Source organism: Schistocerca cancellata, chromosome 6 (genome assembly GCF_023864275.1).
Source record: "Schistocerca cancellata isolate TAMUIC-IGC-003103 chromosome 6, iqSchCanc2.1, whole genome shotgun sequence".
Lineage (NCBI taxonomy): Eukaryota > Metazoa > Arthropoda > Insecta > Orthoptera > Acrididae > Schistocerca > Schistocerca cancellata.
This window is the reverse complement of record NC_064631.1, coordinates 482,806,267-482,819,123: the sequence shown is the minus strand read 5'-3', so window position 1 is coordinate 482,819,123 and position 12,857 is coordinate 482,806,267. Positions and strand designations below refer to the sequence as shown.

At 41.3% G+C, this 12,857-nt stretch overlaps 1 protein-coding gene across 2 annotated transcripts in view; it reads right to left on the bottom strand.

The window, feature by feature from the left end:
* LOC126190700 (2',5'-phosphodiesterase 12-like) overlaps window positions 1-12,857 on the bottom strand; it is a 152,367-nt gene that overhangs the window by 12,758 nt on the left and 126,752 nt on the right. For both annotated transcript variants that reach the window (XM_049931165.1, XM_049931166.1), the window contains one exon: window positions 2,401-2,530. In XM_049931165.1, the coding sequence (XP_049787122.1) occupies window positions 2,423-2,530 (108 nt within the window). In that variant the 3' untranslated portion in view covers window positions 2,401-2,422. The remainder of the gene's footprint in view (window positions 1-2,400; window positions 2,531-12,857) is intronic.

Genomic DNA, 12,857 nt, shown 5'->3' with positions numbered 1-12,857 from the left:
CCCCCCCCCCCCCCACACACACACACACAGAAAAAGCAGACTTGGGTTTCTTATAGCAAGAACAAAATATGATTTATGGAACATATTACTTTCTAGAGCCAATGTAAGATACGTTGTGTGTAGCACTGAACACAGTGAATGGACAAGAGTAATACAGGTTACAGAACAGGCTGAACACTCATTTATAATTGCTTAAATAATGCTGTTTCTTTGGTAGGGCACCAGGGGGCCGACCCAGGTGGCCTTTATAAACATCCCTGTGGAATGTATAGATGACCGATCTCTGCGTGAATTTGAATGCTACATGAGTGACATCACTCCTCCCTTCTAGGAGTGGGAAAACCTCATACATATATACAGATATAAAACACTAGGCATGGAAAAATACGTGGTAAATAAAAATTGAAGGGTACAGAAAAAATTCAGCACACGAAAAAAATTTCAGGGTACCGAAAAAATGATGGGTACGAAAAAAAGCACTGGTACCAAATTAAGAAAAAGAGCTGATACTGTGGAAAAAAGCACCGATCTCACAAGGCACAGAGATTACTAGTCACAGAAAACACCAATGATGGCGCTAACGCCCATTTCATCACTCCACGATGGCGGCTGCTGCAGCATGCGGTGGGCAAGCATGGCCATGTAGGGGTGTAAGTGATGAGGGGGCAGCGTGGCATGTTGTCCCCCCCCTCTTGTGAGACATCGTGGTTATGTAAACACTGTTTGGCCATCAACATCGGCATGCCTACCGCCAAATTATCAATTAGGATGAATTGGCATAGGCAGAGAGTGTATACTGGCAACTCACAATATCCTGTTGCAGAGGATGCTGTACAACATGACATTCATGTCCTCGGCGCCTGTTTTACCACACGCGCCATCTGGATTATTCCCTCAGACACTAGTTTCTCAAAACTCCGTAGTTGGGAACTAGCCCTAAAACAAGTCCTTGGTTCTTGCCACCCACTTGGCCTTAATTTACATTAATTTCTTCTGTCTCAGCAGTTCTTCACTGTAACTAATTTGTACTCCACTACATTTTAGTTTTCTGCATCTTTCATTGTCTTTCCCGTCTATTTTTCACCACCCCTTCCCACCTCTGTCACAAACAATGCACTTAGCTTTTCACTCTTATTAACTCATTCATGATGTTTAAGCATATTACCCTGTCTTTCACCTTCAAGCTCTCAGGTTTTCAAATCTCATCTGATCCAGCGCCCAACAATCAATCTTTCCTACTTACGGTACGCTACGTCTCCTCTGACCTGTGGTTCTGGCTGACTTTCCTGAAATCTACCCTTTTTCCTAGACCTCTACAGTCCTTTTCCTTCACCCTTCTTCCTTCCCCTTCAACCCTTCTGCCTGAAGAAAGAGCCACTGGCTCCAAAAGTTTGCCAATTACAACCGGCTTTTATGTGTGTGCTCTCCCGCCACTTGGTGAGTGGATTTTTTTATCTATCCAATTAAATAATTAGAACTAGTATTTAAGCATACAAGACTAATGCTGCTTACCATCATACTATTTACAGGTGTGGAATGAGTATATACTTGTATTTGGGACTACAGGATATATACACCATTTTATTATGAATCTAGTCAGAGTACTGAAACAAACTGTTATATAAGGTCAGCACTCCATAAACCCCAAAACTGTAATGGCAGACCACACAGGAAAATGACTCCAAGTCAATGGGAAAAAGTATTCAAAGTACCTAAATGCATCCAAATTAGCAGCACAGATACTGTGAGGTTCACACAAATCCTCTACAAAAGGATAACAACACACACATATATGCATTCAGCAGCAACAAAAGAAATGATGTCCGAGACACATAATGCAGTGCAACACTTCCAGCAACAGACAGTAGCAGCAGTAGGTACAAAGATTAAATGTGCCTCAGGGTACAGCAGTAGTCAGTGACAGAGCAACAACAGTATTAAAAAAACAGTACCTGCTTGTACGTAATAACAACAACAAGTTGTTTTAAGTACAAACTGCAATTTACAGTGAATATACGATTACTGAAACTGGAATAGCCCATGGAAGTAATAAGGATTTGCAACAAAAAGAGTATATGGGTACTAATTTTAAGAATGTAGCATAAGATTACATTCTCACTAGATACTTCCTTTTCAGAACCACAAATAATACAGTACTAATCACAAATGGTTCAAATGGCTCTGAGCACTATGGGACTTAACTGCTGAGGTCATCAGCCCCTAGAACTTAGAACTACTTAAACCTAATTAACCTAAGGACATCACACACATCCATGCCCGAGCCAGGATTCGAACCTGCGACCGTAGTGGTCGCTCAGTTCCAGACTGTAGTGCCTAGAACCGCTCGGCCACTCTGGCCGGCAGTACTAATCACATATAAAATATGATAATATTACTTACTGTACACAAGATAAAGAACATTTCAAGTCCAGCAGAGATCAGCTATTAATGCTAAATGATCAGATGGAAAAACTACACTTGGTATTGCTTCATGTTCCTTGACTTCTTCTTCATGAGGTAAAGGCACAATCTACAAACAAAGAGGAATATATAACACGTTTTGTATTCAGCTCTGATGAAACTAGTTGTACATGTATGACTGGTTTAAAATAAAACATAATGACTTTTGTAAGGGAAAATACATGAACAGTGAAGGGTAGGATCAGTCTGATGAGCAAGGCCAGCTAAAAAAGAAGAAAAAAATTGTAATATTTTATACAATATTTGTAATTTATTCTTTTAAATTAATACAATTTAAAGGAAATAGCATTTAAGAGAAAACAGCAACAAAATGAGAGAGGATCTATATGAATGATATCATAATATGCAACATTTTGTAAAGATACAAAATGGTCAAAACCAAAACTCTTGATCAACTGTGACAAAAAAGGGTTACAAGAATTTGGAACTCATGGTTTGTGACCAAAGAATAAAGCCAACTCTCTAATTAAATTGCCTGCTTTTGCTGAAGAAGGCCCAGAGGACCATCAACCTCCAGAAAGCCAACCAAAGGTCATAACATTGGCATAAGAGATGAAATTCTCAATAAAACTGAGCAAAATTCCTTGAAATGGAGACAGGACATATGAAAATGTCAAGAAGTTTACGTACCTTTTTGGGGAATATAAAAAGAAATGGATTATAATAAGCTGCTTTTGGAGAATCAATCTCAAGATGAAATCAAACAATGGAAAGCCCAGGATGGAATAACAAAATATGGAAAGGATGGATTGCTACTCACCACATAGGAGGAGGTACTGAGTTGCAGACAGGCACAATGCAAAAGAATCCTAGAAATATTTTAGCTTCTGGACAAAGTCCATCTTCAGAAGTATAAAATTCTTACACTTACACACAAGAATAATTCACACACATGTCCTTCTGAAGAAGGACTTTGTCCTAAAATGTTTCTAATATTCTTTTTCACTTTGCCTGTTTGTGACTCAGAGCCTCTTCTGTGTGGTGAGTAGCAGTTTATCCTTTCTATATTGTTAAACATTATATAAAGGATAGATTGCTGCTCAGCATATAGTGGAGATGTTGAGTCACACAGGCAGGCACAACAAAAAGACATTAAACAAGTAAGCTTTTGGGCAAAAAGCCTTCTCGAAAAAGGCAGAATACAAATACAAACACTCACACACTCACACACACACACACACACACACACACTCACACACACACACACACGACCACTGCCTCTGACTGTCAAGGCCAGACTGTGAGCAACTTCACATGACGGGAAAAGCAATCTAGGTGGTGGGGATAAGGAGGAGGCTGGGGCAGTGAGGGGGAGTAATAGCAGGAAAGAGGTTGGGGATGGTACAGTACTGTTTGTGGGAGCATACGGCAGGTACGAGGTAGGTTAGGGCCAGGAGGGTTACAAGAACATAGGATATATTGCAGGGAGGGTTCCCACCTGTGCAATTCAGAAAATGTGGTATTGTCAAGAAGAAACCAGATGGCACAGGCTGTGAAGCAGTCACCAAAATGAAGAATGTTGTGTTGGGCAGTGTGCTCAGCAACTGGGTGGTCCAGCTGCTTCTTGGTCTTAGTCTGTCAATGGCCGTTCATGAAGACAGACAGCTGGTTGGTTGTCATGCCCACACAATACACAGCACAGTGACTGCAGCTTAGCATGTAGATCACACGACTGGTTTCACAGGTAGCCCTGCCTCTGATGTGATAGGTGATGCTTGTGACCAGACTGGAGTAGATGGCGGTGGGAGGATGTCTGGGACAGATCTTGCATATTACAGGGATATAAGCCATGAGGCGAGGGGTTAGGAGTAGGCGTTGTGCAGGATTGGACGAGGATATTGTGTAGGTTCAGTGGGCAGTCAAATACCACTGTGGGAGGGGTGGGAAAGATAGAGGACAGGACATTCCTATTTCAGGGCACGATGAGAGGTAGTCAAAAACCTAGCAGGGAATGTGATTCAGTTGCTCCGATACTGGGTCATGATGAGAATGTTCCTCTGTGGCTGGACAGCAAACTTTGGGAAGTTGTGTGTGACTGGAAAGATAAGGTATGGGAGATCTGTTTCTGTATAAGGTTGGGAGGGTATTTATGGTTTGCAAAGGCCTCAGTGGGACCCTTGGTTATTTTTAGAGGGACTGCTTGTAACTACAAATGCAATGGTCATGGGTGGCTAGGTTGTATGGAATGGATATCTTGGTATGTAATAGGTGGCTGGTGTCGAAGTTGAGGTATTGCTGGTGGTCCTTAAAAATGAAAAAATATGTATATACAAAGGACAAAGATGATGTGACTTACCAAACAAAAGCGCTGGCAGGTCGATAGACACACAAACAAACACAAACATACACACAAAATTCAAGCTTTCGCAACCAACGGTTGCTTCATCAGGAAAGAGGGAAGGAGAGGGAAAGATGAAAGGATGTGGGTTTTAAGGGAGAGGGTAAGAAGTCATTCCAATCCCGGGAGCGGAAAGACTTACCTTAGGGGGAAAAAAGGACAGGTATACACTCGCACACACACCCATATCCAACCGCACATACACAGACACAAGCAGACATTTGTAAAGGCAAAGAGTTTCGGCAGAGATGTCAGTCGAGGCAGAAGTACAGAGGCAAAGATGTTGTTGAAAAACAGGTGAGGTATGAGCGGCGGCAACTTGAAATTAGTGGAGATTGAGGCCTGACGGATAATGAGAAGAGATGATATACTGAAGGGCCAGTTCCCATCTCCGGAGTTCTGATAGGTTGGTGTTAGTGGGAAGTATCCAGATAACCCGGACGTTGTAACACTGTGCCAAGATGTGCTGGCCGTGCACCAAGGCATGTTTAGCCACAGGGTGATCCTCATTACCAACAAACACTGTCTGTCTGTGTCCATTCATGCGAATGGACAGTTTGTTGCTGGTCATTCCCACATAGAAAGCTTCACAGTGTAGGCAGGTCAGTTGGTAAATCACGTGGGTGCTTTCACACGTGGCTCTGCCTTTGATCGTGTACACCTTCCGGGTTACAGGACTGGAGTAGGTGGTGGTGGGAGGGTGCATGGGACAGGTTTTACATTGGGGGCGGTTACAAGGGTAGGAGCCAGAGGGTAGGGAAGGTGGTTTGGGGATTTTATAGGGATGAAGGTTACGAAGGTTAGGTGGACGGCAGAAAGACACTCTTGGTGGAGTGGGGAGGATTTCATGAAGGATGGATCTCATTTCAGGGCAGGATTTGAGGAAGTCATATCCCTGCTGGAGAGCCACGTTCAGAGTCTGATCCAGTCCTGGAAAGTATCCTGTCACAAGTGGGATGATGTGACTTACCAAACGAAAGCGCTGGCAGGTCGATAAACACACAAACAAACACAAACATACACACAAAATTCAAGCTTTCGCAACTCACGGTTGCTTCGTCAGGAAAGAGGGAAGGAGAGGGAAAGATGAAAGGATGTGGGTTTTAAGGGAGAGGGTAAGGAGTCATTCCAATCCCGGGAGCGGAAAGACTTACCTTAGGGGGAAAAAAGGACAGGTATACACTCGCGCACACACACACCCATCCATCCCCACATATACAGACACAAGCAGACATTTGTAAAGGCAAAGAGTTGATATATATATATGAAACTTACCAAACGAAAGCATATATAATAGAGGGAAACATCCTGCGTGGGAAAAATATATATATAAAAACAACGTACCAACGCTTTCATCTTTGTTTTTGTATGTAAAAGCTATATTCATTTTCAATCAGCCTGCCTATGAAGTAATGCAAAAGGACAAAGAGGCACGTATCACAAGCACATAACCCAACACATCAGCACAGCATTAATGTTGTAGCCCAGAAAAACATCAGGACAGAAACACATATTTCTTTGGGACATTATGCAGAAAAGCCACAGAAGTAAGGAGTATTTAAAATGTTTATGTCAGCATGCACTGACTTACCAATAATATCCAACAGCAGTGTCCAAAAGCATTCTCAATCTAGCATACACCAAGATTGATTTACAGACTAAACACATTTTATCAAAACACCAAACAATTTCTCAGTAAACAGAAACCCTTGAAAACTTGGAAAATACAAGATGATTATAATTAAAGTTCTGATTTAAAATACTCTAAAAAAAAGAACTGCTGCTCAGAATGATGCCAAATTTGAACGAAATATTAACAACCAAGAAAAAAAACGTTGTGAAAACAAAACAAAATTTAATGAACATTTTCCACTAGATGGCACAGTAAGTATCTTAATGTAAATTGATTCAGTTACAAATGAGAAATCAATCCTAGTATGGCAGCTATGGTGTGAGTTGCTCATTAAACCAACCATACTGCGCAATCTACATGACTGCACCAGTTTGGCTTGGTAGTGAAGTAATCCCATCTGCCACAACAAGGTTGTACCACATTAAATGAGAGAAAGCAATTTTTAATTGTCCTGTGGCCAAAAACTACATAAAAAAGCAACTGAGATGGCATGAGACATGTTCAATACATTGTCCACCATTTTCTGCCACAAGTCAAAATTGAGAAAGTGTGTTCCACAAACAATGGAGAAATATGGAAGAGAATGTCACAGACATGATACAGGATTTGGGGTGGACAACATTATAACAAATATGCTTCTCATTGCAACAGGATCTTCTCACAAAATTTCAATCAGCAACTTCCTCCCACCAATGCTAAGATATTTTGTTGACGCCAACCTACATAGGAAGAAACTATCATCATAATGAAATATGGAAAATCAGAGCTCCCATGGAAAGATATAGGTGTTCGTTTTCCCTGAGTGCTTTTGAGAGTGGAATAATAGAGAATTATTGTGAAGGTGGTTCGATAAACCATCTGCAAGGCCCTTGAGGGTGATCTGCAGAGTATCCATGTAGAGGTAAATGAGATGTAGGTGAAATAGGAGAGTCTAAGGGGGTCACATTCAAAATGCATTACAGAATTTGTGCCTTCACATTTGTAATTGGAGCACTGAACACAGCATCTTTAAGATAACCCCACAGCCAAAGTCACACAGATTAAGATCAGGTGAACTGGATGGCCAGGCTCCAGAGAAAAGCTGGTTGAAAATTCTGGCATTTCCCCAATGCCTCTGAAAAAGCTGCTTCCCTGGCTGTGAAGTGTGCACAGGAGTGCCACCTTGCATAAAAATTATCCTAATTAAACATCCTTGCTGTTTAAGTGTTGAAACAATGATAAAAAATTAATAATAATCTGTAATTCTGTGTACTGGCATGTCTACGGATATGGAAATGGGCTTCGTCTGTCCACAGAATGTTCCCTGGTCATTTGCTGTTCACTTCCATATGACAACGAAATTCTAGAGCAAATGTTTCTTTTACTGGCAAATCAACATGAAGCAACTCCTGAACATGGGTAATTTTGTATGAATAGCAATGCAGGATATTTTGTAGAATTTTACGCACAGCACACACAGGCATGTCCAAAGTTTGAGCAACTACACATGCACTGTATGATTGCACACCACCACCTGAAACCTCCTGCAATGCTGTAGCCACATCATCTACTGACGTCTGATCAATTATTTTTCTCCCTCTACCACCTTGCACTTCAAAAGAACTTGTCTTTTCGAATTTCTTAATCATTTCCTCCAGATTCTTGGTAGACATCGGACTCATGCCTTTTTTCATATTCTTGAGTTATGGAGCTTCTGCAGAGCTACTGGTGTACAGTCACAGCCCTTGTAAAACAGCTTTATTGGCAGTGCATGATCCTGCATTGGGACGGTCAAGACGAGTTGCTCAGATGCAAACTGAAGAACAGCTCTGTACCCTGCATCTTTTATTTTGCATATTCTGCCACTTACAGTGCTATCTAATGGCAATTTTTCCCCCCCGTAATGTTACCTCCTTCTTAAATAATATACTGTTCCAATTTGGCATCATTCGGAGCAGTGGTGCTTTTTGTTACAGTGTTTTGAAACTAGAACATTAATTATAATTACCCAGTACTTTATAATCAGGCCAACAGCCTTGCCGCAATGGTAACACTGGTTCCTGTCAGATCAACAAAGTTAAGTGCTGTTGGGCTGGGTTAGCACTTGGATGGGTTACCATCCGGTCTGCCAAGCACTGTTGGCAAGCAGGGTGCACTTAACCTTTGTGAGGCAAGCTGAGGAGCTACTTGATTGAGAAGTAACGGCTCCGGTCTTGGAAACTGACATATGGTTGGGAGAGCGGTGTGCTGACTACATGCCCCTCCAGAGCTGCATCCAGTGACGCCTGTGGGCTGAGGATGACAAGGCAGCCAGTCGGTACCGTTCGGCCTTCATGGGCTGTTCGGGAGGAGTTTAGTTTAGTTTTAGTACTTTATAATCAACAGCACTCCAAACTAAAGTGAACTGCATATTGTATTGCTATTCTCAATCATTCTGAAAGGTAGACTTTTGCACCACTTTTGACTTTAGTGCTGGAACAGTCAGCTGTAAATGGCAGATGTATCAGCTCTTCTCAGAATTTTAACAAATAATATTTCTAAGAATTATGTATTCACTGGCATCAAAATTTATAAACACAGAAGGCACAAATGCAACAGTTTTACAAACTTGATGACACCAGTGAATGAACAACCCTTATAAGAACTCTTTCACCCGATACTGCACACCACACAGGATTAACAGTGGACAGTTTGTCTTGATGTGATGGGGGATTGAACAGTGAGCAGAGAGTGGGAGGGATAAGGGGTGACAATAGTAATCAATTATTGGTAATATAATGGAAATTGATAGATAAAAAAATCTACTCACCAAGCGGCGACAGGGGAACACACACACACACACACACACAAAGCATTTAACTTTTACAAGCTTTCAGAGCCAGTGGCTCCTCCTTCTGGCAGAAGATTTGAAGGGGAAGGAAGATGGTGAATGAAAAGTGCTGGAGAGGTTTAGGGAAAGAGGTATAGTTCGGAAAAGTCACCCAGAACCCCGGATCAGAGGAAAAATGCTGGATGGGATGAGAAGGAAAGACCAATAGTTGGGGACTGTACCATAAGAGATTTGAAAACTTGAGCACTTAAAGGTGGAAGATAGGGTAATATGCAAGGCAGAGATTACTACTAAAACATTGTGCATGAGTTAATAAGAGTGAAAAGTTAAGTGCATTTTATGTAACACAGATGGGAGGCAAGACAGCGAAAAATATAAAAGTCAGAAAATGGGAGGTGTAGAAAACTAAAATGGAGTGATGAAAGGAGAAGTTACTGTGAAGAAATGCTGGTACAGAAGGAATTAATGTAAATTAAGGCCAATGGGTGGCAAGAACCAAGAACATGTTGTAGTGCTAGTTCCCACTTGCAGAGTTCTGAGAAACTGGTGTCTGGGGGAAGAATCCAGATGGCGCATGTCATGAAAGGCACTGAAGTGACGAATGTCATGTTGTACAGCATCCTCTGCAACAGGATATTGTGTGTTGCCTGTATACAACTCTGTCTATGTCAATTCATTCTGAATGATAACTGGGCTGTAATCATGCTGATGTAAAATGCTGAACTGTGTTTTCATAACAGCTGTTATATGACAAGTAGTTTCACAGGTGGCTCTCCTTTTGATGCATGGTTGCAGTGGGGACAGTCACAGGGGTAGGAGCCAAAGGGTAGGGAGATGGGTGCAGAAGGAGCAGAGAGTCTGACAAGAATATTGCGAGGATTGGGAGGGTGTCGAAGTACCTGAATGATACATTCTAGACCAGAATAATACTGGGTGACAAGTGCTGTGCTAAAAAGTTGTTTTTTGGATGTGATCACCCAGGAAATCTGTTTTTGAACTAAGCTGTTGGGATAATTACGTCTAGTGAAGGCTGAAGTGAGAGTGGTGGTGTACTGCTGTAAAGAGTCTCATCTGAAGAAATATGTTTGCCTTGAGGCAAACATCACTTGTCACCTAGTATAATCCTCATCTTGAATGTATCAATCAGCTAAATCAGCTACTTGGACAAGACCGTGACTTCCTAAAATCATGCCTTGAAATGAGGTCCATTCTGTCTATTTTTCCCACCACACCCAGAATAGCTTTTCGTTGCCATCCCAGTCTCTGAAATATCCTTGCCAGACCCTATGCCCCTTCTGCACCCATCTCCCTACCCTGTTGCTCCTACCTCTGCGACTGTCCCCAGTGTAAGACTTGCCCTATGCACCCTCCTACCACCACCTATTCCAGCCCTGTAACTGGCAAAACATATACTGTCAAAGGGAGAGCCACCTGTGAAACTACATGTCATATACCAGCTGTTATATAAACATTGTTCAGACTATTAGAAGGAAGGTCAGCACTCTGTGGAGTCGCGAATCAATTGTTCAGACATTTACATCGGCGTGACTACCACCCAGTTATCGGTCAGGATGAATGGGCATAGGCAGAGTGTGTATACAGGCAACACACAATATCCTGTTGCAGAGCATGATGTACAGCATGACATTTGTGACATCAGTGCCTGTTTCACCACACGCGCCATCTGGATTCTTCCTCCAGACACATTTCTCAGAACTCCGCAGGTGGGAAATAGCACTACATGTCCTTTGTTCTCACCACCAACCTGGCCTTAATTTATGTTAATTCCTTTCATCTCATCATTTCTTCACAGTAACTACTCTTTTCTTCACTCCATTTTAGTTTTCTACTTCCATTTTCTGACTTTTCTATTTTTCACCATCCCATCTCCCATCTGTGTTACATACAATGCACTTAGCTTTTCACTCTTATTAACTCATGCAAGGTGTTTTAGTAGTAATTTCCATCTTGCATATTACCCTGTCTTCCACTTTTAAGCTCTCAGGTTTTCAAATCTTGTCTGGTGCAGTCCCAAACAATCACTCTTTCCTACTCATCCCGTCCATTAAGTCTCCCCTGACCCGGGGTTCTGGGTGACTCTTCTGAGAGAGAGAGAGAGAGAGAGAGAGAGAGAGAGAGAGAGAGAGAGAGAGAGAGAGAGCGGAAGTGGGTGACAGAGGACAGGAGTGGGGTTGGGACCACAGCAGCAGAGATGAGGTACTTTTTGAGCAAGGTGATACATCTCCACAGTTATAGGCACAGGTTCTATAATAGGTTGCAAAATAATATAAAGCAACTCCTTGGAAGACTTTTTTAAGGCAAATTGAAATAGTTGTTAATTGAAAAAGTTTATACTCGCTCAAGGATTTCTGAGCTCCACTGTCGACAATTCTAGTTGTATAAATTACGTCATCAGCTGTTAGTGTTTTATTTTACAATTACACATTTGACATTATGCCATTTTCAAGCATCTGCAAAATATAATACAGCATAATGAGAACAATATAAATGACATGCATGTTATATTGTTATCCCTGCCTGATGTAAACCTGTAAACCTATATGTCAAAATCTTGTAAGTATACGAATGTCAACAAGCTACAGAAATTAGCTGTACATACTGTTATTCCCACTTTACATTGTTCTCATTATGTTGTATTATGTTTTGTAAGTACTTGAAAATGGCACAATACCAAAATTGCAGTTGTAATAAAAAAACTAACAGCTGAAAGTAAGATATCTTCATTTGAAAATTTTGTAGGAGATGTGGACCCATATTACAAGAAATTAATTCTAGCTTTGTATACCTCAGTATATTAATGGGTAAATGTTTATATAACAGTATATAATGTACTACTTGGTGTATATATTATTTATATGTATGACATGATATTTTTGTAAACGTGTAGAAACTGGTGACATTCATTACTGTAAAGCCATTATGGACAAATACAGATTGCTATAGTATAATAATAATAATAATAATTATTATTATTATTATGACACAATACCCCACCAGAGGGCAGGGAAATGTGGAGGAGAGAGCTAGATAGACGAAAACCAGTAAGAAAACAGAAGGTTAGAGTAGGCCTGTTCAGGAGATGGCTACGTGAGCTCGAGCACTCATGGTCACTTGCCGCCTGAGCAGAGGGCACTCGCAGTACGATGTGACTGTCGGACATCATTATGTAAGCAAGGGAACTGCAGACTCTGTATTGTCTTCAGAGTAGTGACAGTATGTTAAGGTCTCCATGGTTTGAAATGCAAGCATGTATTTTTAATGGCAAAGTGTTTAAAGTGGAGAGTAACTGTTTTAAAGTAGATGAAAAGTAGCACTGTGACCAGGTTGGGAACTTCAAAGTCAGGGTCAGACACACAAGAATCAATTCATAAAGCATCAGTGCAGGATGCCTAACTTAAGTTAGAACTCATAGTCTAGAGTCAGATGCCAGAGGCGGTGGTCAGATGTGTGTCAGTTGCATTTGCATGAGTGTGTGTATGTGTGTATGTTGTCTATTTTCGATAAAGGCCTTGTTGGCCAAAAGCTCACTTTCTGACAGTCTTTTTATTGTGCCCACCTGTGGCTCAGCATATCTG